We start from the raw sequence: 24767 nt of genomic DNA, 5'->3' as shown, positions 1-24767 counted from the left end.
AATCTTCACAATATTTGTTCTTCCAATCCATGAGCATGGAATGTTTTTCCATTTCTTTGTGTCTTCCTCAATTTCTTTCATGAGTATTTTATAGTTTTCTGAGTACAGATTCTTTGCCTCTTTGGTTAGATTTATTCCTAGGTATCTTATGGTTTTGGGTGCAATTGTAAATGGGATCAACTCCTTAATTTCTCTTTCTTCTGTCTTGTTGTTGGTGTATAGGAATGCCACTGATTTCTGTGCATTGATTTTATATACAACTTCTTTTTTAAAAGTACCAGTACTGACTCATGGATTCATGTTTCATCCAATGGGCTAAATATGTTACTTCCACTATTTATTTTGTGTGCAAACTTTCCATCGTCAGGTTGCTGGAGCCCCTTCAAGCCCCTTCTGTGCCAGAACCTTGGACATAACGCCATCATCTTCGAATCCTTTAGTGTCTAGGCTCCTCTTGACACTCCCTGTCCCAGCCCCAGAGTCACCATGTCTCCAAGGGGCCTTGGTGCTTTTTACTGGGGACTGCTGTTTCAGGACCCAGAGTGCTAAGTGGGGGCTCCTGCCACTTGGGAGTCACTAGAGCAGACAGAGCTAAGGAGTTGTTATTTTGTAATAATAATACTACTAATAGAAAACTCCAGAAGTTCTTCTTCTTCCTCCCTTCCAAATCTCCCTCATCCTGTAGTGAGGACCTGGGTCCTGACCCCAGTTATACCCAGTTGCTACAGAACTGCTCTGCCCTCCCCACCACCTGGCTCCTGCGGACCAGGGCTCTGCTAGAGTCCTCTTTGCCCTTAGAGTGCTCTCTACAAGGGAGTGCTGTCCGACCAGCCTTCCGGAGTTTCAGACACGGTATTTTTCTGCACGGGGTTATGTCGTTCACACTATACCTGGATTCCTTACTTTCTGTTGGTTTCCAGTTTTAGTTTTCTCCCATCCTCCTTGACTTACGTCTTAAATGAAAAATGTAATATTTAAGGTGCTCTTTGAGAAAAACACGATTCCTGATGCTGGAAGGAACCCGCTAGACCAGGTGAAGCCCACAGCACTGTTCTCAAAGGCTCCCCTGGGCAGCAGGCCTTTTGAAACAGGAGGGGCTGGGAGGCAGGCCTGGGCTCTTCCCGTCTGGGCGTGTCCGGGAGTCCGTGGGCGGCCCTGGCCTCGCACCTGTGAACCCAAAGGGTCACACCGCGGGGTCTCCGGGTCCTCACAGGCCCGGGACTTCAAGGTTTCCACGACGGCACTTTCTCTGATTAACCTGGTCCATCTCCACCAGAGCCCAGCCAGTACCTGGCATTTAGCAGGGTCTCCATCAGTAGCTGTACGAATTAGCGCCCCCATTTCCCAGTGTGGAGAGGGCCGCTCACAGAGGGGATGATCAGGCGAGAGACGCTGTGAAAGCGCCGCCCCAGCCTCTGCACACAGTAGGCGCTTCGGTAAAGGGCGGGGAAGGGCCCGCGCGGCAGGTGTGTGCCTCAGGCACGTAGCGGGGCGGGGTGGACGGGGAGGGGCGTATGCAAATAGCCCGCGAGGAGGCCAGGGATTGGCCGGCGCGGGCGGGGGCGGGGCGCGCCGAGGGCTGGACCCGGCCGCCAGGTGCGCTGACACAGAGGCGCTGGGCTCCCCGGCGCCCTGGACCACCCTGACCGCGCTCCCGCGGCTTGTTCAGGGCGATGCCTCCTCTCTGGGCCCTGCTGGCCCTCGGCTGCCTGCCTCTCGGCGTGGGTAAGCGGGGAAGGGGAGAAGCGGGGGGGCTGCCCTGGGAGGGCGGGCGGCTGAGTCCTCGGCCCTGATCATCCCACCGTCCTGAGAGGAGTCGGATGGAAAGCAGCGTTGGGAAGGGGAACTTCGTGTATTCGCTCCAGGAATAGGCAGACTGCCTGCTTTGTGCCAAGCCCTGTGCAGGCTCTGGGACCTGCGATATTAATAATAAAGACAACCTCGATTAATAAGCTTCCTTGGGTGACGGTTCCAGGGCTCATGGGTCACAGGTCCCTGTTATGGGTGCTGTGAGAGACAGACACGCAGGGGGCTGTGGGAGAGCAGAGAACAGGCTGGACTAGACCCTGCAGATGCCTGGACTGGAGGAGATGGAGGGACATTTCAGGGGAAGAGGCAGCGAGGGCAAGTTCAAGGAGGGAGGCGGCATGGTCCATCCTGGGATTCTCTTGACCGGTCCATCAGCGTGGCTGGAGCGTAGGATGGGGTGGCGTGAGGTGGGGGGCGTGCTTGGGGTGAGGCTGGAGACCCAAGGAAGCAAAGCCCAGAGCTTTGGGACTTTGGTGCCCCTCCAGAGAGGCTGGACCATGTTGGAGACCCCTCCAACACAGTGGGGAGCCACAGAAGGGGCCCAGCAGAAGAGTGACAGGGTCAGATTTGCATGTTAGAGAGCAAAGGACTGGAGAGGGGGGAGGCTTGTTTCTGGGGTCCAAGTGAAGAGAGTGGGACTCCCAGACTGGGCTGACTGGGTGAAGAGATGCTTAGGAGAGGCAGTGGGGTTCTTGGCAACTGACCATCTGTGGGTGGAGAGAGAGGGCAGCAGTTAGGCTGGACTGCTTGGTTTCTGGGGCGGGGGATGGCTGGTGGGGGCAGGAGTGCTGCCTGGGTCTGAGACAAATTCCTGAGACGGCCCATGGGGAGGGTGAACCCCAGTGCCTCAAACACCCTAGGTGCCCAGTAACTGTATGCAGACATGGGGGGGGGCACAGAGTGTGCCCATGGGTGTGGACAGTTCTACTGGGGGGTCAGCTCCTGTCCTCACTGTCTCTTCTAGGTGTGAACCTCCAGCCCCAACTGGCCAGTGTGACCTTTGCCACCAACAACCCCACCCTCACCACTGTGGCCTTGGAAAAGCCTCTCTGCATGTTTGACAGCTCAGAGGCCCTTGGCAGCAACTATGAGATCTACCTCTATGTCCTCGTCGACCTAGGTAAGGGTTCTGCTTCCCTTGGGCTGAGCTGAAAGGGGCTTTGGCCTGTCTGCAGGGAGGAGGAAAGGAAGCTGGTAGTGGGATGCTCTAACTATATCATTCAACATCCCCCCCAGCCATGTACCTCACTGACAGGCACCTGGGCCAGCCCTGGGCTGCATGGTGCGGCCACACATCTGTCTTTGCCCTGGAGAGATGTGCAGGCTAGTGGAGAAATAAAGACAGCACCCATCACTGAGCACATACATCATGCTCGGTGCTTCCCGTACCTTGGTGCTTATGTTTACAATCAGCCTGCAAGACAACTGTCCCATCACAGAGCAAGGAATCAAGGCTCACAGAGGTGGGATAACTAACGGGAGCTCCCAGGCTGGAAAGTGAGCCCAAATCTCTGTGGTGCCTCAAGCCCCAGCCCTTTCCCCAGCTTCCACAGTGGATCACAGCTGGTGTTGGCGAGGGGAACCATGCACTTGGACCCAAGTGCTCTGGGCCAGCCCCGCCCATTCCCCAGAGCAATCCTGGGCTTCTGGGAGAAGGAACCCAGTGACAGCCTCTTATATTTCTGGCAGCCGGTCATTTACAGCAGCTCATTCAGAGCCATCACCTGGGCCCGGAGCTCATTCTGTGCACACTGCGGGCCGCTCCTCTCCCATTCCCCTGGCCGGGGGGCCAGCCTCTCGGGGAAAATGACAGAAGTCTGTAGGGGTGGGAGGACCCGTAAGATCTTACTGGCCAGTAGAAAGAGGAGCCTTCCTCTTGCCCAAAGTCGGCGGTGCTCCTGTCTATCTGCCGCCAATGCACAGGGAGCCCCTGAGCAGGGCCTGACCCTGCCTCCGCCTGGGACCCCAGGGCCCAGCACAGCACTAGCTCAGAGAGGATGTTCGGGGGTATTGGGTGACCGGCTGAGCTGGGGTGGCCAGGAACCTCACTGCTGACGCTGTCTCTGCAGCCAGCTCCAGGAACGCCTCCGTGCAGGACCATAGCAGGACCCCGCTGAGCTCCACGTTCCAGCAGACAGAGGGAGGGAGGACGGGCCCCTACAAGGCTGCGGCCTTTGACCTGGCCCCCTGCAGTGACCTGCCCAGCTTGGATGCCCTAGGGGACGTGGCCCGGGCCTCGGAAATCCTGAATGCATACCTCGTCAGAGTGGGTGCCAACGGGACCTGCCTGTCAGACCCCAACTTCCCGGGCCTCTGCAACCCGCCCCTGTCGGCAGCCACGGAATACAGGTGGGTGTGAGTGGCTGCGGGGGCGGGGCAGTTATGCTCCCATCCCCACTCAGGGAGACCCAGGAGGGGTGAGGCGTGTGAGGCCACATTTCTTGTGCCAGGACTGTCCCGGGTCTCCTGAAGGGGCATGCTTTGGGCTGTGCGACTGGGCCAGGGCCCATGCACTCAGAAGGACCCCTGCTTGGCTTAATCCTCTGCTGTTGCCATCTTGAAATTCTTCATTGTTTTTTAACAGGGGACCTGCATTTTCATTTTGCCCTGGGCTCCACAAATTCTGTGCCTGGTCCCAGCTCATCACCCGCATGGCAGTCACTTACCCAATCTGCTTCATTTGCCAGGGGAGGAAACTAGCTGGTCTGGAGAGGGAGGGGGGTCACCACTTGAAAAGCAGCGGCCCCACCTGACCTAGAGCCGCGCTGAAGGCTTTTCCAGCTCCCACCTCATCTTCCGCTTTTTTCTGCCTCCTTCTGGCGTATCCTTTTGTGCCCCCTCCCCTGGCCCCAGCAGGTCCCTGATTTCTTTCCACACTTATTTCTTTTCCGTGCAGAGCTCGGGGCTCAGGCCTGATCCATGGCCATGGGGTCTCGTCTGGTGCCAAAGCCTTGGGTACTCACTCCTGTTACCGTGGAAACTCCTAAGGCCCAGTCTCTGCACCTGCTAGGCACACGGGGGGCCCAGACCATCGCTCGCCTGCCGTCCTGTCAGGCTTGCCTCTCCTTTGGCCTTGGCCACAGGGCAGGATGAAAGCCTTAGTGTCTGGTCCCCACCTTCAACCTCTTACCTCTGACCTCGTTCTCAGTGTGGGAAAACCTCCCCCTATCTCCTCAAACCTCCTACCTGGGGGACACAGAAGCACATATCCCAGCTTCTGGAATTCTCTTCAAACTCGGAGAAATAGGAGATTAGGCAAAATACTGGCGGCTGTAGAGATTTTAAGGGTCTTCATTTTTTTTAAGTGTTAAATGAGAGGCTGTTGGTTTTTGAGTTCTCAGAATAGCCATCATTTTAAACTGATCGTATCTGAGGCCCCAGGTGGGCTCTGGGAATCTTGTGCTGATCTTCCTTTATGATTAGTGACACTCAACTGGGGCTTTCTACGAAGAGGAGCAGCCCTGTCCCAGGGCAGTTGGGTTGGGAATGAATATTATTACTTTTTTTTTGTTTTTTAAAGTCCCTTTTGTGATACCAAGGAGCAGGCTGGGAATGGTGGAAGGCAAGAATACTATGAGGATAAATGGGTCGCTCTTCAGCAGATATGCTACACTCATCCTGTAGATAATAGGGAAACAGGGGCCCCAGAGGGAGAGCTGAGAGGAGGACCACTGACCCTGAAGTCTTCATGGAAAGGGTCCAGGGGCAGGAAAGGGGGGGGGATGGCACCAAGGCCAAGTCCAGCACTGTCCTGTTGCCCAGAGCCCACCCTGCGGCCATCTAAATTTCCATCTCCTGGAAGGACCCCCTCTGACCCCCCACACCCGCCATCCTAATCCCTCCACCTGCCTGTGGCCAGGCACACAGCTTGGACAGAAGTCCTGCTCTCTCCATCTCCCTACAGGTTCAAGTACGTCCTTGTCAATATGTCCACGGGCTTGGTACAGGACCAGACACTGTGGTCCGACCCCATCCGCACCAAGCGGCGTAAGTGATGGGGCTGGGCTGGGGGGCGACCCTCAGGGGAACGTGGGAAAGCACACTCAGGCTGTCACTCAGAAAAGTCTCCCCAGACACAGGCAGGCTGTCGGGTTGATGAGAATAATGCATCTTAAAATGGTTTGACCTGAAATCACCCCTCCCCCTCCATTCCCTGAGGGCCAGGTGCTGTGGGAGAGGCAGGTGAAGGATAGGCTGGCATGACTGAAGTCAAGGCATTTGCCTCCAAGGGGCATGGAGTTCACCCTGTCTTTCCATCCTAACCCACCCCTTTGTTGAGACCTCACAGCCACGTCAAATGGATCCTGATGGTTCTGGCTGGCTCCGGAGGCTAGTACCCAGTGCAGGGGGTGAGCCTGGGAGGGAGCAGGAGTGCTGCCCACCTTTCCACCCCGTTCTCTGGAGACTGGGTGGGTTTCCTAAAGGTAGGGGGCTCAGAGGCCCAGGCATCTGCCTATGGTCCTGCCCTGTCCCTCCTCAAGCCTCCATCCGGGTTCTCAACACCATCCAAGGTTTATACCCAGAATCGTGTCTACAGAACCTAAGGGCAACAGAAGAGATTTCAGATGGTAATCTTGACAGCACCCCACCCTAACTTTAGAGACCCCTCCCCCATACCTTGGCTCCCAAGATGAGACTTCATGCTATGATGGGCTCAGCCTAGAGCCGAGAATTTTACCTGTAGAGCCCCCCGCCCCATCCATGGTAAGCTTACAGGGCATGCAGTAGCTCTGACAGGTTGCTTGAGGTCACACAGCTAGTGAAGGGCATAGACAGACAAGCGTGTGGGTGCACGCATGTGGCTGGGGTGGCCCCCTGCCTGCCCTTCCAGGGGCATGCCCATGTGTTGCCATCCCCCTGCAACAGGGCTGCTCTGGGACCGAAAGTGCTGAATTCAAGCCCAGCCTCTGCGCCTCACTGCTCTGTGAACCCCTTAGGACCTCAGTCTCCACATCTGAGAAGTGGGAAGAAAAATCTTTGCTCTGCCTCCCCAGCAGGGTTCCTTGGAGTAACCCAGACAAAAGCACTAGGCCTGGTTCTTTTTGGGCAGGGCCTGAGGTCAGTTTGTGGGGAGAGTATGCCCTTTGGGACCAGACAGGTCTATAGACTTGAGTCTGGAGTCTGAGTGCCCTTGAACAGGAACTCAACCTCCCTCAGCGGCAGTGAGCGATCTACAGAATGAGGGTCTTGTCGGGTCTACATGGGACAGTGGCCAGAAAGCGGCCGGCTCACAGGAGGACCTATAAATTGTTCACTTAGTTCCAGAAGGGTGACACGGGCCAGAGCAGAGGGGGACCCTTGGTGCATCCAACTCCCTTAGACCCGGGCCCTTTGTCGCATCTTTAATTGTTTATAATCCGTGTCCCATCCATTTCACCAGAGGAGTTGAGTTCATTTAGAATTTAAAATTATGCAGAAAGACAGTTAAAAGAGGAAGAGACGAGACACACGAGGGAGTTGGGAAGTAGGGGTGGGGCAAGCAAGTTAATTGCACCCTGGACCTGGGGGGAGACTGACTCTGACCTGGGTCCCCGCTCCATCCTGAGACCTGAGGCTGGGGGGCCCCTGTGCATCCTGGGAGAAGGCTGAGGGGTGCGGTGTCTGGGGAGTAAGTGGGCCTGTGTCCTGTTAGTCACCCCGTACTCAGCGATCGACACGTGGCCGGGCCGGCGGAGCGGGGGCATGATCGTCATCACGTCCATCCTGGGCTCCCTGCCCTTCTTCCTGCTCGTTGCCTTTGCTGGTGCCATTGTCCTCAGCCTTTTGTGAGTATCCGCCAGCTGGAGGGCAAGACTCGGGGGCACCCTGGGCACGCTCCACCCAGAGGGTCTCCCGAGGCGGGGGTGAGCCCAGAAGGCAAGGGAGCTGCCTTCCACCCTGGGCGGGGTGGGGTCTGGTGAGAGGGGAGCAGCGTCCTGGGGTCGTTCAGCTGGGTAGGGAGGGGCTCAGCAGCAGGGCTTTGTGGGCGGGTCTCAGCTCTGACACCTCTCCTTCTATGCCTCAACTTCCTCATCTGGGAAATGGGGATATTAATAAATCTTATCCTCCCTGTGGAGTCATGACGGTTAAGTGACATAATCCCTACAGAGTTCTTAGGGCAGCACCTGGATACTCAACAGCTGTTAGCTTCTGTTGTCATAATTCACCCACTGGCTGGACAGGTGGGGAAACTGAGGCCAGGGGGGTTAAGGGTGGCCCAAGGTCACACAGCCAGTTAAAACAGAGCTGGGGCCAGAGCCCTGGTCTCCTGACGCTACCGATAGCTCTGAGGTTGGGTTAGGTCTCCTGTGGGCGTCTGGAGCGGATGTCTGGAGCAGGTGTGCACACAACCCAGTAATCCTGGGAGGCTGGCACAGGGGCTGAATCAAGGCACCAGCAGGTGCTGTGGGAATCCGGAGGAGGGTGGGGAAGATCCTGCCTGGAGCACCAGGGTGAGCTTCCTGGAGGAAGGAACAACAGGAGCAAAGTCTCTTCAGGACAGGGGTGAATCATGTGCTTCTCAGCGAGAGGGAGGGAGCCCCCGGGAGGCTTTGAAGATGGTGGGGTGCCTGTCCCAGTGTGGATGGGGGGAGCAGACGGGAAAGCTTCTTGGAGTAGGTGAGATTAAGTGGACACAGGAATTAGCTATGTGGAAAGAGCCACGTGGGTGGGGGATGGAGTAGAGGGCAGTGAACTTGCAAATCAGGTTGCCCTCTGACATTTAAGTAATAAAAACACAAATAATAGATAAGATTAGCCACCAAGAGTCTGGTCTGTCTGGCCAGACCTGGGAGCCGTCAGGACATGCTTATGTCCCTCCCTCCCTTTGGACAACACGTTTTTCTGGTACCAAAGGTCCTGTTATCCGACTTTGGCCTGGCTTTTCCATTTATTCCCCTCTGTCCCCACCCCAGCTCCAGCTCCACCAAACTTCCCAGTGTTGCCCCAGAACTCTCAGCCCTTCCTATCACATGCCTGGAATGCCTTTCTCAGCCCCCACGCTCCTCCTTCAGGGCATAGTAACTGCTCGCTCCTCCAGGAAGCCTTCCCGTGGCTCCCACCTAGACTTGCCCATTCTGTCCGGTTGTTCTTTGCTGTGCATGCATAAGACAACATCTGTGAAAGCGTGTCTAAGTAGAAAGTTCCTGACCAGCTAGAGGGGTTTAGGCCGGCTCTGTGACCCTCACCTTCACCCTCTCCATCCCCTTGGTCAGGGACACGGGCAGCTCGGACAGGGAAACTACACACGACTCCCAGATCACGCAGGAGGCTGTCCCCAGGTCCCTGGGGACCTCAGAGGCTGCGTACACGTCTGTGAACCGGGGGCCGCCGCTGGACAGGGCTGAGGTGTACAAGAGCAAGCTCCAGGATTGAACCTGGGCACCGCCCCTGGGCTGCCGCATTCTCCCCGCCTGGCCTCGGGGGCCTGCGTGCAGCAGGTGCTCATGCCCTGACCTCACCCACGGAGGAACAGGGCATGTTGGTCCAACTTGCAGGAACAACTTTAATAAAATCTTCCCAAGATTCTGAGTTCAATAGAGATGTACCGAATGAACAAGTGAGATGGTGGATGAATGAGTGAATGAGTTGATGTCATATGGAGGGGTTGGAATGTTTCTCTAGAGGGTGGGTCAGGGGGCTACTTTTCAGTCAGAGTGGAAGTGGTGAGGGTTAGGAAAACTGGGGCTGTCAGAACATCTGGAAGATGGGGGAACCAGTCCCACCCTGATTGCCTCTCATGAGCTGGGGGGGTCCTGAGAGAAGGGCTGTGCATGCAGTCATTAGATGGTATTTGGAGTTCGCTGGCTATGAGGTACTGGAAGCCAACTGGGCCCCCTGGGGGCAGCTTCTGGCAGCTCCTGTCACCCCCAGCAGCCAGCTCCTTCCCTCTGGGGCTCAGCTTTCTCATCTGTAAAATGGGCTGATGTAAATGGCTGATTTCAAGGCTCCTTCTCAGCTTTCCCTGAAGGCCCCACGGTGGGTGGGCAGAAGAGGCTTCGGGACACAGAAGAGGGGCACCAAGTCCACTTGGGGGGTGAAGGGACTCTCCCAGTCCTGCTTCTTGGCTCAGATGACTCACTTCTGTCTTCTGAGCCAGGTAGCAAGACCACCTCCCTTTGGGGAATGTGCAAAAGGAGTCACAGTCCCGCTTCCCATCACCAAAAGGAGAAATTTGTCAGAGCAGGACTGGGTTATAAAGCAGGAATGCTACCTGCCAGCTGTGAGGAAGGCTGCATTCCTGAGTGGCAGCATGCTCCCCACTGGGCTTCATCAGCAGTGGTCGGATGGGGTGCTCTGAGGGCCCCAGATCATCCTCTGGGGGCACGGATGCTGAGACAGCCACAGATCTGCTAGAGGGTTCCAAAGCTGAGGAGGCTGGAGGGCAGAAGCTGTGCGAAGAAACCTAAAGGCAGGGAGGGGTCAGGAGAAGCCAGAGCAGCTGAGGGTCCCAGGAGCTGAGAGGAGCCCAGTCCCTGGGCAGTGGGGATGGGAGGGAGTGATGGGGCTGCTCTCAAGGGTGTGCCTTGGACCAGCTCCCAGTCCCTCAAGACTGTCTTGCAGGACACAGGAAGCTGGCCTGGGCAGCCACTGGAATTCCCGCTTCCCCCGTCTTGTGCATCCTCCCCAGCCCTGCCTCAGTTAGGACAGTCCTTCCAGAGCTTCTCTCAGAGAATCCCCAGCAGCAGCAGAGGGGAGGCAAAGCTCCCTGGAAGTCTGCTGTTGTTGGAAATTCATGCAAGTTTGCATTCTGCTTTATAACATGCCTGTATTTATTTTCTTTTTAATTGAGATGAGATTCACATAACATAAAAGAAACTATTTCAAAGCAAACCAGTGTCATTCAGTACATTCTCAACGTTATGCAACCATCACCTCTACCTAGTTCCAGAATGTTTTCATGTCCCCAAAAGGAAACTCTGTATCTATGAAGAAGTGACTCCCCATTTCCTCCTCCCCCATCCCGTGTCCCTGACAGCCACGGATCTGCTTTCTGCCTGTATGGATTCACCTGCTCAGGACATTTCATATCAATGGAGTCATACAATGTGTGACCTTTTGTGCCTGGCTGCTTTCACTTAGCATCCTGTTTTTGAGGTTCACCCACATTGTAGCAGGTGTCAGAGCTTTGTTCCTTTTTATGGCTGAGTAGTAAGTAGTCCATTGTATGGATCTCTCGTTCATCCATTGGTGGACATTTGGATTATTTCCCCCACTTGGTTATCGTGCTACTGTTTGGCTATTTAGAACAGTGCTGCTCTGAGCATGCATTTTCATGTACTTGTGTGAACACCTGTTTTCAGATGTCTTGGGTATGTACCTAGGAGTGGAATTGCTGCGTTACATGGCCATTCTATGTTTAACATTCTGGGAACCACCAAATTGTTTTCCAAGTGGCCATACCATTATGCATTCCCACCAGCGATGTCACCTGTAATTATTTATTTATTTATTTATTTATTTATTTATTTATTAAAAGATTTTTATCTATTTATTTGACAGAGAGACACAGCGAGAGAGGGAACACAAACAGAGGCAGAGGGAGAGGGAGAAGCAGACTTCCCACTGAATAGGGAGCCTGACGCGGGGCTCAATCCCAGGACCCTGGGATCATGACCTGAGCCGAAGGCAGACGCTTAACCGAACAGGGGGTCACGGTGAATCCTTCCACACAGGCGCCCCACCACTACCTTTTATTTTAGCCTCTCTATAGGTGTAACACTTCATGCTCCCAAGGGCAGCGCGTGAGAGTTCCGGTTTCTCCACACCCTCAACAACACTTGGTATGGTCGGTCTTTTCCATTTTGGCCGTTTGAGTGGTGTGCAGTGCTATCTCATTATGGTTTTGATTTGCATTTCCCCAATGACTAAAAAGGCTGAGCATCTTTTCAGGTTCTTATTTGCCATCCATAGAGCTACATCGATGAAGCATGTGTTCAAGTTCTAGAAAATTGGGTTGTTTGTCTTCTTATTATAAGTTATAAGAGTTCTTTCTATGTTCTAGTTGGGTCCTTAGTTAGATACACGTCTTGCAAATTTCTCCCTGGTCTGTCTATTGCCCTTTTATTTTCATTGTGGGGTCTGTCCTCACCCAAACTTCCTTTTTCTTTATAGCCTCGTCCCACTCTGACAGGTGTGTTTACTGCCTGCTTCCCCTCCTACAGTGTCAGCCCCGTGAGTTCAGGGGATGGTTCTCGGGCTGTGTCCTCAGCTCCTAGCAGAGTGTGCACTCAGTACAGATTTGTTCAGTGGCCATGCTGGTCCCCCTGGCCATATCACAGCTGCCAGGGGCTGGGGGACATGGATTGGTGAGTGGAGACCCTAGAGCAGGCTGTTGGAAACTTCCAGGTCAGCATTGGGGAGGCCTGAGCTGGGGCCTGTGTGTGAGTGGGGATGGGGCAGAAAAAGGGCCGGAGAGACTTTCCAAGGTGCATTGGCGAAGCTCCCTTCCTCCTTCTCCTGCCAGCAGACCCATCCCACTAGCCACACACACCCCACCTCTGCCCAGCGCTGACATGGCAGCCCTACCTGCTGGCCTGCTGACAACACAAGTTCCTGCAGGAAACTGATGGGGGAGGGGGTGTCCGAAAGGCACAATTAGCTCCTTTTCCGTTGGAGCATCTATAGCATGCATGTGTAATGCGGGGACTTAAACGCACAGGGTGAGGTTGTGTGTGTGCGGTGTATGTGATCCATGGCAGCTGTGGTCCAGGGCATATGAGGCATGGGTGTCTGGCTTCTTACACCAGTGCGGCGCATCTGTGTTATGATGTGGGTCTTCCCACACAATAAAGCAACAACTTCTTCTCCAGGACGGAAGGACTGTTGGCTGGTCTCTGCTGTCTTTTCTGTCCCCCCTCCTGGGGACCCTGTCGGTGACTCTGGGCCTTCTCTCCTCTCTGACAGTGCCAAGCTCCCTCTGTAGCCAGATAGCCCCTGGCAGCCGTACCAAGCAGATACCCACTTTGCACCTTGGCCTGGGTACTCTCAGTCCTCTGTTTCTCAGTCTGTTAAAGGGGAATAATACCTACTGCGTACGGTGACTGTGAATATGAAGATGTGTAGGAAGCGTTTAGAATGTGGCACGTACTAAGTGCTCAGTAAACAATCATGAATACAGGCACACAAAAGCAGCTCCGTTCCTGGCACTCCAGTGTTTCACCTGCAGCCCCTGTCGTGTGCCCACGAGAGCACCATAGTACGGAAATGAATGGAGTTGGTCCCTGGGCTCGGGATGCTGAGCCTCGTTGCTTCACGCACACACATATTTACTCCTTTGTTCAACACACACTAGGGCATGCTCATGGCAGCTGGGAGGAGGCTAGGACACCAATGACTGCACCACGTGACACGCACGCCAGGACGCCAGCACCGTGCCAGCCCCTTATCTACCCCGAGAATGCTCAAGGCAGCCAGGTGGCACCACCTCTCAGTAATTTTCCACAACTTGAGAGCAGCTGCGTCTCTCTGGCAATAATCACGATGGCGCTTTCCACCCGGGGATGCTCCGGGGGCTGAACGAAGGCGCTCGGACGGACCAAGTGCTCAGGTGAGTGCCCCGCACCACACAGGGAGCCCACCTCTGCCTTGTTTACTCCCAAGCCACCGTCCCCCACAGTGTCTTGGGCCCCCGAAAGTTCACAGGCTGAACCGCAGACGCTTCCCGGGTGGGTTGGGGGATGTTAACAATCACCTTTAAAGCTTTAAAAACAGTGCTGAGGAGCGAAGAAATAATCATTAACTCGGGCTGGCTCGGGCAGGGCAGGGAGGGCGGATGTGGGAAGGCTGCGCAGAGGAAGTGTTTTCTGAGCCAATCGGGTCTTATTCAGGGAAGCTGACTTCCAAGGGGCAGACAAGAGGAGGAGGGGGCCGCCCGAGTAATAGGACTGCGTGCTCCTGTGCCAAGTCCACGCACGCGTGACCTGAGTTCGCCCCAGCACCCCAGGCTCACGGACGCCGACCCTGGGGCACAGAGGGACAGGCCACAGGGCCTCGGGGGCCGAACCCCAGCCGGTGCCACTCTCAGCCTGTGCGGAAGCGCGTTTCTGGATGAGGGGAGCGCACGGGGAGGGCCCCCATGCATCCACCCACACTGGGCTCCGACCGCCCGGCTCCGTGCGAGCTTCTGGGGACCCAGGGACGCCCGTGGGGCAGGGAGAGAGACGGTAACAAGCGTGCGTAGGTTCTGAGGTCGACGGGCTCTGAAAGAGCAGAGCGCGGGGCCGGGGAGAGGACTCTGGCCCGCAGCCCGGGCCCGGGGCGCCGAAGCCGCGCACAAACGCGGCCCAGGGCGCGGCAGCCGAGCGGCGCTTCCGGCCTCACGGAAACGCTCGCCACGTCCCCACAAAGTGCGCCTGCGCCCATTTTGCAGACGCGAGGAGCGAGGACGCGCAACCCGGCGGGTTCGAGGGCGCGAGCTCTCCGCGCGCCCTCCACCGCGTCTGCGCCGGAGAGCCCGAGGGGGCGGGGCTGCGGGGCGGGGCGGGGCCGGCGGCCGGGGGCGGGGCCTTGGCCTCGCGGGGCCGTTGGTTTCGGGCGGAACCTCCGCGCGGCGACGGCGGGCGTGCGGGGGAAGACTTTGCGGCGGTGCCGCGGTCGGCCAGCGGGAGCGCGGCGGCTGAGGGCGACGCGGCGTCCGCTCCCGCTCCGGTGCCGGCCCCGGCCCCGCCCCGGCTGCGCGCGCAGCCTTCCGCCCGCTGGCCGCCCTCCGCCCGCCCCGCCCAGCGCGGGGAGCGCGCGGCCACCCCGAGACCCCGCGGCGAGGTGGACCGCTGAGCGGGAAGGCGGCGGCGGGAGCTGGCCCCGCAGGTGAGGGGGATGGGCGGGGAGGCCCGGGGGGCCGGGCCCAGAGCGCTTTCGGTCCCGGTGACCCCTCCCCGCCTTCCCCGGGGTCCCCCAGCCGCCGAGACGCCCCTCAGGACCGCTGGTCCCCGAGACCCTGTCGCAGTCCCTGGCCACCTCTGCCGCTGCCACTTCCAGGACTCCGGAAGCCCGAAATCATTCAGGATTTCCCCTAGACGCCCGGACCCCCCGAGGGCCTCCTGAGATTGCCCGAGGACCCCCGAGCCCGCCCCGGGTCAGCCGTCCAGGTGCGCAGGCCCCCGGTGCCCTCGCTCCCCAGCCCCCTCCCAGAGCCCGGGGCCGCCGCCGCCGCCCCCACCCCCACCCCCACCCCGGGGTTCCCCCCTGCCTCTCTCTACCGCCTGCTCTGAGCGTCCAGCCCCCGTTCGGCTCATCTCCAGGCAGGGTTTCTCAAACCTGAGGTCCAGGACCCCCGAGGGGCATCTGTGACGGTCTTCCCCGGGGTGTGAAAATTCCTGATGATAAGATAACTGAAGTAGGGGCATCTAATAGGTCACCTGATGACCCTTTGTAACCGGGCAGGGGGTGTGATCTCGGCCCCCACATTTTCATTTGTGTTTACTGTTGTGTTGAGGCTGGAGCAGGGACGGTGTTTAACTTTTAATGCTCTTTGGTGAGACTCCAGAGGCCCCGCAGAAGAGTCTAGAGAACCGATCTGACCTCGTGGAGGGAGGGAGAACTGCGCAGGTGAGGGAGTTAGGGCAAATCAGACTTTGAGCTTGTCTCCTTGGCTTAGTTTTTTCATTCGTGGAGTTTTGTTTTTGTTTTCTTTCTGAATGCCCGGTAGTTTCCAGGAATTGGCACCAGCTGGAGATGACAGAGTCCTTGCTCTCAGGGCCCCATGTGGGCGGGATGGACCGGGGAGGGTTAACAAGTAGGTGATTGTCACAGGGTGAGAATAGCTGAGTAGTGGCCTGCAGCCCAGCTGGGGTGGGAGCCCAGTTCCCAGGAAGCGGTGTTCTGGAGGGCTTTTTGAAGGGGAGGAAAGCTGACAGGTAACAGGTGCGCTGACCTTGAAGGTTGAGGTTGAAAAGTTTGCCACAGTCATTCCAGGGTGTGTGTGTGTGTGTGTGTGTAGGTGTTGCCGCAAAGCATAGCAGATTTTGGAAACAAGTGTGGCTGGAGCAGAAAACCATCCTGGGGGACGGGTGGAGATGGATTGCTTCGTTAATGAAAAGGTCCTCAGGGTAGTATTAGAGGGAATCTTAAGTGGGGTGAATCCATTGTTCCCTGAGGCTCGTGCCCTTGGTCCTTTCTTGAATTACTGCTTCTGTCTCCTGAGGAAATGGTGATGCAGCTCAGGGCTGAAGCAAGGTAGGAGCTGGTCTGTGGGGAGGACTGAGGGAGATTCCAGGGAGACCAGAATGGGGAAATCGGGAAGTTTGGCAGAGTGCAGGGTTTGGGACGCGGCGTGGCAAAGAAGGGGGTGGGTGAGGGGGGTCGGGATGCAGGCACTGAGTCCGGCCTGCGGAGGGGAGGGAGATGGGTTTTGTGTTGATGAACAATCACTGGTTGTGGCGGCTGTTGTCTGGAAGCTGGCTGAGAGATAGAGGGTCCCGGACCGGCGTGGTCACGGTGCCGACTGTGGCTTCCTCAAGCACAGTTGTTCTCGAGTCTAGACCCCAGAGACCGCTGTTCAGCCCTTTCCCGGCGGAGCCTACACTCTGCTGCCTGGAGATTGACTTTGGAAATTATTAGTCCCTGTGGGAGAGGTTGTGTCCTTTTGCCCAAAGGGTGGGTGGTCCTGAGGGCTTCATCAGGGTAACTGCTTGTCTGTGTGTCACCGCGAGCCCCACGCCCACGCGGGAGATGTGCACGTGGCACGGGGGGCAGCGTGGAGGGGCAGGTTCTCAGAGATGAAACAGGATAGAGGGTTTGGAGGTTGGACTCAGGGGCCCTGAAGGAAATGGGAAGTCCCTGAAGGAGAGGCAAGTTCAGATGCGCGTTGTCAGAAATGTCCCTCCGGGGACCGTGTGGGACTGGCAGCAGGGTGGCTCTCCGTAGCCCACACAAGTCGTGAGAATGTAGGCAGTGGCCGAGGGCATGGAATTTTGTGTGGTGGTGAAAAACATTCTGGATCTGTGTTCTCCGAGGCACTCGTCTCATGTGGCTATCAGGCACTTCAAGTAAGGCTGGTGGGACTGAAGAACTGAATTTGTAGATTTATTTAATTTTAACTAATTAAATCCAGGAAGGACAGCCAGTCACATCAGGGTGTAGTGGGAAGCATCCTGTTTTAGGCTGTGTTCTTTTAAATGTTACCCTTTTAATGTTTCCAGCAACCTTAGGAGACGTGAGATAGGATTCCTTTTTTACAGATAAAGGAAAGAGAGACCCAGAGTAAGTTACCTACCCCTGTGTTAAGTAGTACAGCCAGCCCCTGGTTGTTTGAACTCCGAAGTCTGGGCTCTTTCCTAGAGACCCTGCTAGAGCCTGGAGCCTCTCCTTGCTGGGAGAGTGAGGTCCTTTTGAGAGGTGGCGTTGGTTCCTGCCCAGCCCTGCGCGTCTGGTCTGTCCCCGCTGAAGTCAGCATGGACCGTGGGGTGTTGAGCCGGCCTAGATCAAACAGAAAACTGCTGGGAGCTGGTGGTTTTGCCTGCAGCCTCTTAGACTTCCTCACAGCAGCTGCTGTTCTTAGCATTTCTGGAAAATGAGCCGTGTAAGGGAGCCGGCGAAACTGCTAAACGCCATGGTTATTTGTGAAGATTTGGTGGTAAAAAGAGGTGCCTTAGTTGCAATGAGTGCTTTAGAGGAAGTTTTGGACTCACAGGGGAGCAGGTAGTGCCCAGGATAGTGCAAGGTTAGGGGCATGAGCCCGGAGCGAGTTTCTAGCTTGTCTCTAACTCCTCGGGGGGCCGGGACTAGGTCACTACCTCCCAGAATCTCCATTTTCACTGCTCTAAAATTAGGGCATCTGGCACCCCGTAACCATTTGCATCCCTCCAGCTCTAGGATTCTGTAATGTTACATCTCATTAGAGGTTTGCTTTCTAGAACACCTCTTATTTTTCTTGGGATGGCTAAACGCTGGCGGGTCAGCCTGCCTTTGGCCTTTGTGGTGGTGTATCTCACCATTATTGTCTTCTCATTAAGTAACGTGTCTATCTGAGTTAATTCGACGTGTCTCCTGCTGGACACGCTGCAAAACAGAACACTAGTGGTTGGCGAGGTTGCTGGTAAAATGTCAGGTATATTTGTTTGCCGTTCTGAGCTGCACTCAGGTCAGGAGGAAGCGCACAGGACTCTATTTACCATTGGTGACTGGCCTCTGGAAGGGTTTGCTGTCGGCCTCGCCAGATGAGGGCAATAGGAATGACCACTTCGCGGGGTTCTTGACAGGATTAAGTGAGATAATGCATGTAAAGAGCCAAGTACTTCCCCCTGAAGCTAGTAAGGGTACAGGAAATGTCAGTAACTCATGTTGCCATTGTAACCAAACTGCGACTTGGACATTTCCTGTGAGTGGTGGGTTTTATTGTTTTCTTCCTTTGGGATATATGCCCAAGCAACTCCGGAGGCACTGGTTTCGAGAAACAAATGAATACATTATAACTGTTAAAAAGAAGCCTTTTTTTTTTTTTCCTGTTGTAACTTATTTTGACTGCATTTAAAAAGTGATTGGTCAATTGTCATGTGTTCAAATTAAGGTTTTGTGTTTTCTGTAAATTGAAGAAAAACCAATCCTGCCAAAGATGCCTTGTTAGGAACGGCTGGTAGGAAGTCTAAGCAGAACTGTGGCTAAATGAGTATGTGGTCGAGCTGGAAGCCCCCAGATGTTGAGGGTGGTCCGCCGCTGCGCCGGTAGTTTATATATAGCGGTAAACATTTTACAGCTGATTAAGAATCTCTGGGATAGTGGACTCACCTGAAGTTTTCACAGACAGCTGACACGTTTGGAAACCGGTTCAGAGAGGTGTCCCTGCTGGGGAAGGGGTGGTGTTTCCCCCGTGGTGGCCCCAGTGCTGCCTCTGTTGTGGTCTCTGGGCTAAACCTCTCTTTTGCAGTTCTGGAAGCTTGATTGTTGTCCATTTGCACCTTGTTTCCAGATCAGGCGAACCTAGTCATGCTAATCAAACTCACCAGAAATACCTTTATCACTTCCAGATGATTCATTTGGGGTTGTAAGTATGGCTGTCAGATGTCCTCGGAAGCCTACTCTGCTTACCCAGTGATTTCTGCTTCTATGCCCCCCGCCCCTGAGTCCACATGGGAGGCCAGGTTGCTATGAAAAAGGCAGTTTGGGGGCGCCTGGGTGGCTCAGTCGTTAAGCGTCTGCCTTCGGCTCAGGTCGTGGATCCCAGGGTCCTGGGATTGAGTCCCGCATCAGGCTCCCTGCTCCGCGGGAGGCCCGCCTCCCCCTCTTCCACTCCCCCTGCTTATGTTCCCTCTCTCACTGTGTCTCTCTCTGTTAAATAAATAAATAAAATCTTAAAAAAAAAAAAAGGCGGCAGTTTGTGGGAATCCCATCAGAGTAAAAGGAGAGGACGGTGTTAACCAGCAGTGTTGGTGTTGGGAGTTTTGGGAGTCGCCCGAGTGTGCTGTAGGGGGACCTGCACCGGGAAAAGACTTCTTTATGCTTCCCAGGGCTCCAGGCCTGCCTTGGTGGAGTGAGAGTACAATGGCTAGGTTTTGGCCTCCTTGTAGGACATCCCAGTCCTTAGGAACCACACTGGTTCCATGGATTGATTACACTTAATACTAATAACAGTCAACCCTTGAACAACATGGATTTGAACTGTGTGGGTCCACTTACACACAGATTGTTTTCAGTACATCTGTTGGATGTTATTTTGAGATTTGCGACAATTTGAAGAAAAACAGACAAGCTGCATGACCTTGAACTAAAACATTCAGAAAAAGGTATGTCATGAATGCGTAAGGTATTTGTAGATACTAGTCTGTTTTATCATTTACTACTATAAAGTCTACACAAATCTGTTACAAAAAGTTAAAATTCATCCAGATTTATAGACTGTACATGACTTCGTTCTCAGTGGAGAGAAAATGTAAACCAACGTAGAGATGAAGTATTAAAAGGTAACTGCATAAAATTGACTGCAGTAACCCTGTCCGGCTGTCCTTATTTCGTAGCTAATGCCTGTTGCACGTGTGGGGAGGTCGAGGACTGCCCGATCTGCCTGAAATGTCGCGCCCTAATCTCCCCGTGAACGGTTCATCTCTCCGTAAATTTTGTGTCTCAGTAACAAGTGATCCCTTGTGGCTCTTGCTATTAGTAGTTCAGTTTTTTGGGGAGTCAAAGGTGAGACGCAGATTTTCAAGCATGCAGGGTGCCTCTACCCCGTGCCCCCAGCGCTCCCCCAGTCTTCTGTCTTCTGTGAGCAGCACATCGATACATCGTTGCCCAGCGTGGGTTACTGTGTCACTGTAGCAGGGGGTATTCTTGCTAGTATGTTCTACAAGGGCGGGCCCTGCTGCCAGTCACTTACAGTGACCAGTGTCAGACTTCTTCCACGTGTTCTGGGAGCATCTCATTCCATCACTCTAGGGATCGACTACAGGTGAAGTAAAAGCTAACATCTGGAAACTTCAGCAGATATTTGCAGCATCCCCTCCCCTGCTGTGTGAGAGGAGTGTATTTTGTGTATACATCTTAAGTTTAGCCCTCTTCCCTGTAACCAGGTGCTACACAACTCAAGAGCTGTCATCTCCCTTCATAAAACCCATTTGTAGAAAAAAACGAAGAGGTTTTTCTAAGGATACTTTTGAGGACCCGACAGATTCTGATTCATGGTTTGTGCTTGTAAAGTGAAAGTGTAATTTGTAATAGAAACGAATTCGTTTTAATTTAACTTTTTTTGTTATGCTAACTTAACAAAGACTATTCTGGACAAACGTTTTCTCCTTCCCCCTCCAAACTGTGGATTGGAGCCCTCATTGAGCCGTTCATTCCTTTTTTCTTCTCTTGACACTTCTGTCCTCTTCCTTTCCCATCCCTGTGCTCTTGTTGGCAGCGGAGAACAGTGGGGTAGTGAGCGCTTCAGAGGTCACTTCTGCGGATCAGCGTCTGGGCCTGGTTCCGCGGGTCTCCGGCTGGCCTCCCTGGGATCTCCTGCAGTTGTGATCTGGCTGCTGGACTGGCACTGAATAGCCCCAGGCAGCCCCTGACGTGTTGGGTGGACGGGTGCTGGGGTGTCCTGACCGTGTGGCTCAGCTCTCGCCTGGAGGCCATTCACCCTCCCGGGAGGCGAGACCATGCTTTCCTGGGCCCGAGTTCCAAGACGGCTGGCTCCAGAGTCAAAGCACTCCCCAGACGCTTGCTTGCTTGCCCATCTCTTGTTGGCCAAAGAAGTCACACGATGAGGTCCGGAGTTAGGAGTGCGGGGACTGTGCACGGTGTGGTTAGCAGGAGGCAGGATGGTAGGGGGGAAGCTCATGAGCGGTCTGATACAGTGGGGTTAGGGAGTTGGGAGGGGGCTCTGTGTTGCTAGCTGTAAATAACAAGGGCCATGTTCATAGTTGATTCTCTTTTGCATTGGACTCAGTGTGATGAACATGTCTTTCGTGCTGGATGCTGGGGGTTCAAAGAATAAGGCAGTCTCTGGCTACTCTGAAGCTAGTTCATAATATACTTGTGATCTCAGATTTGGAAGCAGAAAACATCCTGTGAGGACTTTTATTCATGGCTTTAGATGAAAAGGACAGGAACTGCTTCTACAGATCTGTGTTGGGGCCTGAGTTTGCTTTCAGAAAATGCTGATAAGTCCTTGAAAAAAAAAATGGGTTGCTATGAAAACTTGGCTTTGGGCCTGCAAACTGTGGTGACGGCACGGTCACCAAGGAAACCGAAAGATGCAGCTTCTAAAAGGTCTCTGAAGGCTTTTGTTGCTGTCCTAGCGAAGCTGACTGGCCTAGCAGAGTGGTGTTGAGTATGGGAGCCGACTGGCAGAGGCTCACTGTCCGTCCTGCATCTGGTACGAGTTGCTTTGGAAATCTCCTTGGCCCTTGGTTTCAGAAGAAGGAGCGTTTTGGGGGTACTTTCTAGGTTCTGGTGAGATTTGGCTCTGATGTGAACTCTGCTGAAAGAACAGGAAGTGAGGTCGTGTCTCTAGCATGCAGTGTTAGAATGAGCTGTGGATGTCTAAATATGGGCAGCCGTGCGGCTCATCCCAGCACGTGTGTGGAGACTTCCTATCACTGGGGACTTCCCTGTTGGCGACTTTGATTCTTAAAGGTGCACAGTGGTGTGGAAGTCTAGAGGTGCATCTGCCTGTTGAGGTAGGAGCCTGGGATTCTGTTCGAAGTGCCGTCTGAGGAGCCAGCTCCTGACCTTCATCGAGCTCAGGCAGACAAAGAGGTTTGAGCATTTAAACCAGCAGCAGACTGCACGGGAGGGCAAGCTGGGATCTGTTCTCTAAATGTTCAGTGCTTACAGGGATAAGTTCTTTTGGAAAACTGTGGGATCACATAATTTTGGAGTTAATTCTAGCCCACAGAAGTTGGAATTGTTCATACCCTTTTGCAGATGTGCAAATGCAGTGTTTAGGTTTCCAGTTTGTACGATAGGCCTGCATAGGACTCCACGAGCACAAAGTTGCACAAGAATTGAAAGAACTACAGGTAGGTTTTTAAAGGTCTTTACCACAGAAGCCGTTTGGGGCATTTCTTAAGTCTCTGGTTGACCAGTGACTGTGAAAAATACTCTACAATGTGTGTAGAGGAGGCTGAGATAAAAGGCCCCTTCCCAGGAGTAACTATTCAAAGGGATGTGCATGATTTTGGGGGGCAGGGGTGGGAGGCAGTTGGATTAGTCAGCTGATAAGCATCTCATACTCCAATAGGATTGAGTAGGAATGAGTTTCAAGTTCTGTCCTGAAGTGGGAGGTTAAGAAAGCTGCGTTGTTGGCACGTCAGAGCCTGAGCTGTTTGACTCAGTGAATTGAGCTTCCAGAGCACCTTTCATAGGAGAGATTTTCGAGCTTTCAAAACTTGCTCAGTTAGCAAGAATTCGTATTTTATGGTTGTTAAAACCGAGGATTGGTGAATAGTTAGGTCAGCCATTGAAATCTCAGGGCTGGCATCCAGGGTTTCTTAATGTAGTGGAAAGCCCCTATGTTTGTTTTTTTCCTTAGAAGATATCTAGTAGGTTAAAAAAAAAAAGATTTGACCCTCATGGCTCTTGTAGTAACTTTGTATCGGGAAGGAGGATGGAGTGAAGGTAGAGAACCAGCCCTAACTTTGCCTTGCTTTCCCTTTGGACAGATGACAGGCATCTGGGAGCAGCATTTTTCTTGCCTGTGGACTGAGATTTCTTAACATTTGGGGAAAGGTCACAGACACCATTGGCAGTTTGATGGAAGCTCTGAACCCTTTCCACGGGCAGGGGTGGGGCGGGACTGGACCGGATGGGACTGGATGAGGCGGGGCAGGGCGGGGCACAACAGGGTGGGAAGAGGCATCCAGGCGTCTACACAGTTGTGTGTACATTGTCAGGGGATACTCTTAGGAACCCATTTAGCTCTAAAATCTAATGATGCCATAAGGTGATTGAGCCTTGTTTGCCTACCCTGGGAAATTATTTTTGGTGACCGGATTCTGAGATTAAAAAAAAAAAGACTGCACATGTAGAAAGGTGGTTTTCAGGCAGGGCACCCCCATATTCTGCTGACCACTTTTCTGAAAGGTAGTTTGCCAGTATGTGCTGAAATTTTGTACAATATTCTTTAACTCAGCAATTCTCAGAAATCTCTCCTAAAAAAAAAAAAAAAGATTCCAAAATAGAGAAAAATTTTTGTGCACAAAGTTGGTTGTCAGGAAAATGCTTTTATTATAATGCATGGAAAAAAAGTGGGCTATGACCTTTGGACTCAAATGATGGGAAAAATGTAAACCATCTAGAGGCCATATGCAAATGTTCGTAACAGTTCTTGCTCATTGGTAGTAGGGTTATGGGGTTTTCAGCTTGATTTTTCTGTATATTTCCTTGTCTTACAGTAGGAAATTGGAGGAAAGTGATTGTGCAAAATTTGTAGAATATGGAGATAGTTTGGCAATAGAGACCTAGCTGGTTGAAGATTCTTGTTTTACATAACCTAAGAATTGACCTTTTACTTATACTCTTTCTTTGGACTGGATTTCAGCGTGGCCAAGGGGCTTGTGCCCGGGAAGACTTGCTGGTGGGGCTGGGCTCCATCTGCACTAGGATACCGCACCCCACGGGACACATAGACACCCCTGAGAAACTGCTTCCTGGCTCCACTCCATTGGGCCACTTTTCGTACTTCCTTCTGTGATAAGTCATTTGTGTTTGTGTCCACTGGAAACCCTCTGGAGTCCTAAAGGGGGCGGCAAGGGACACCCACCACTGCGCCCCCTGCACCGTCCGGGTGGGATGCGAGTTCCCTCCTATTCCTTCTCTGTCCAGTGCAGAGCTGCGGATAATCTGCATCTGAGGCTTTGCCTGGCTGGTTGGAGGGACCTGTGGCTTACAAAGTATGTGTTTTGTCTATGACGTTTTGTAGGTATTCTAATTTAAATAAAGATCCAGGACCTTTGATTTTAATTGCAGCTTGAACTCTCTTCATATAATATATATAATATATATAATAAAAGATTTTATTTGGGAATAAATAGAAGATTTATTTGGGAAGTGGAAGTCCCTTCTGACTACTTTTTCTCTTTAGGATTTACAGATGGATCCAGTGGAAAAGACAACAAACAGAAGTGAACAAAAGTCCAGGTAAATAAGGTCAGCTACACCTTCACACAGGTAGATGGCCTCTGTCATACGTCCCCTTCGGTGTTACTTATATTTATTTAGCACCTGCAGAGGTGAGCATGGAATGAGAACCTTGTGTCAGGAGGGAAGCTTGGCGGTTGTGCAGCTACCCTTCGCTTCAGCGTAAGAAACGTTCCAGAAGGCAGTTTTCTCTTTGCCCAAAGAAGTGACAGTAACCTGGTCTCCAAGCAACACGTCTGAGACGAGGCATGCCAGGAGTCACTGGCGAGCACTCTCTGACCCTCCGTGGACCACGGGTGGTTCTTGTTAAAAGTGTTGCTAGATCAGGAGGTGTTAGCTCGGGAGGGGCTCGGGTGCGTAAGAGGCAGAAAACCAGCTTTGGCCAGGAATTTTCTTACTTGTCACTGCAAGCAGGGATCATT

General features: G+C 53.7%; 2 protein-coding genes across 20 annotated transcripts in view; both read left to right on the top strand.

The window, feature by feature from the left end:
- Nucleotides 1–1673: 1673 nt before the first annotated feature.
- UPK3A (uroplakin 3A) lies at nucleotides 1674–9162 on the top strand. 2 transcript variants are annotated; one of them, XM_045866721.1, is made up of 6 exons: nucleotides 1674–1725; nucleotides 2774–2929; nucleotides 3879–4158; nucleotides 5714–5796; nucleotides 7442–7574; nucleotides 9003–9162. In XM_045866721.1, exons 1-6 carry the CDS (start codon nucleotides 1674–1676, stop codon nucleotides 9160–9162), a joined length of 864 nt encoding a protein of 287 aa, XP_045722677.1. The 2 variants fall into 2 exon arrangements, with proteins under 2 accessions (XP_045722677.1, XP_045722687.1); XM_045866731.1 differs by lacking the exons at nucleotides 3879–4158; nucleotides 5714–5796.
- Nucleotides 9163–13160: 3998 nt separating this feature from the next.
- The window catches only part of FAM118A (family with sequence similarity 118 member A), a 43129-nt gene continuing 31522 nt past the window's right edge, over nucleotides 13161–24767 (top strand). For 8 of the 18 annotated variants that reach the window (XR_010411273.1, XR_010411272.1, XR_010411271.1 and 5 more), the window contains exons 1-2: nucleotides 14602–14876; nucleotides 24290–24345. Coding sequence is in view for 3 of the 18 variants with exons in the window: in XM_064590492.1 (XP_064446562.1) it covers nucleotides 24299–24345 (47 nt within the window). In the remaining 15 variants the exon portion in view is untranslated. The other 10 variants (XR_006790532.3, XR_010411274.1, XR_006790529.3 and 7 more) reach the window with 10 other exon arrangements.

This window comes from Mirounga angustirostris, unplaced genomic scaffold (genome assembly GCF_029215605.1).
Source record: "Mirounga angustirostris isolate CCGP_5_RB_7025 unplaced genomic scaffold, mMirAng1.0.hap1 SCAF_5, whole genome shotgun sequence".
NCBI lineage: Eukaryota > Metazoa > Chordata > Mammalia > Carnivora > Phocidae > Mirounga > Mirounga angustirostris.
This window is presented reverse-complemented; position numbering and strand designations above follow the sequence as displayed.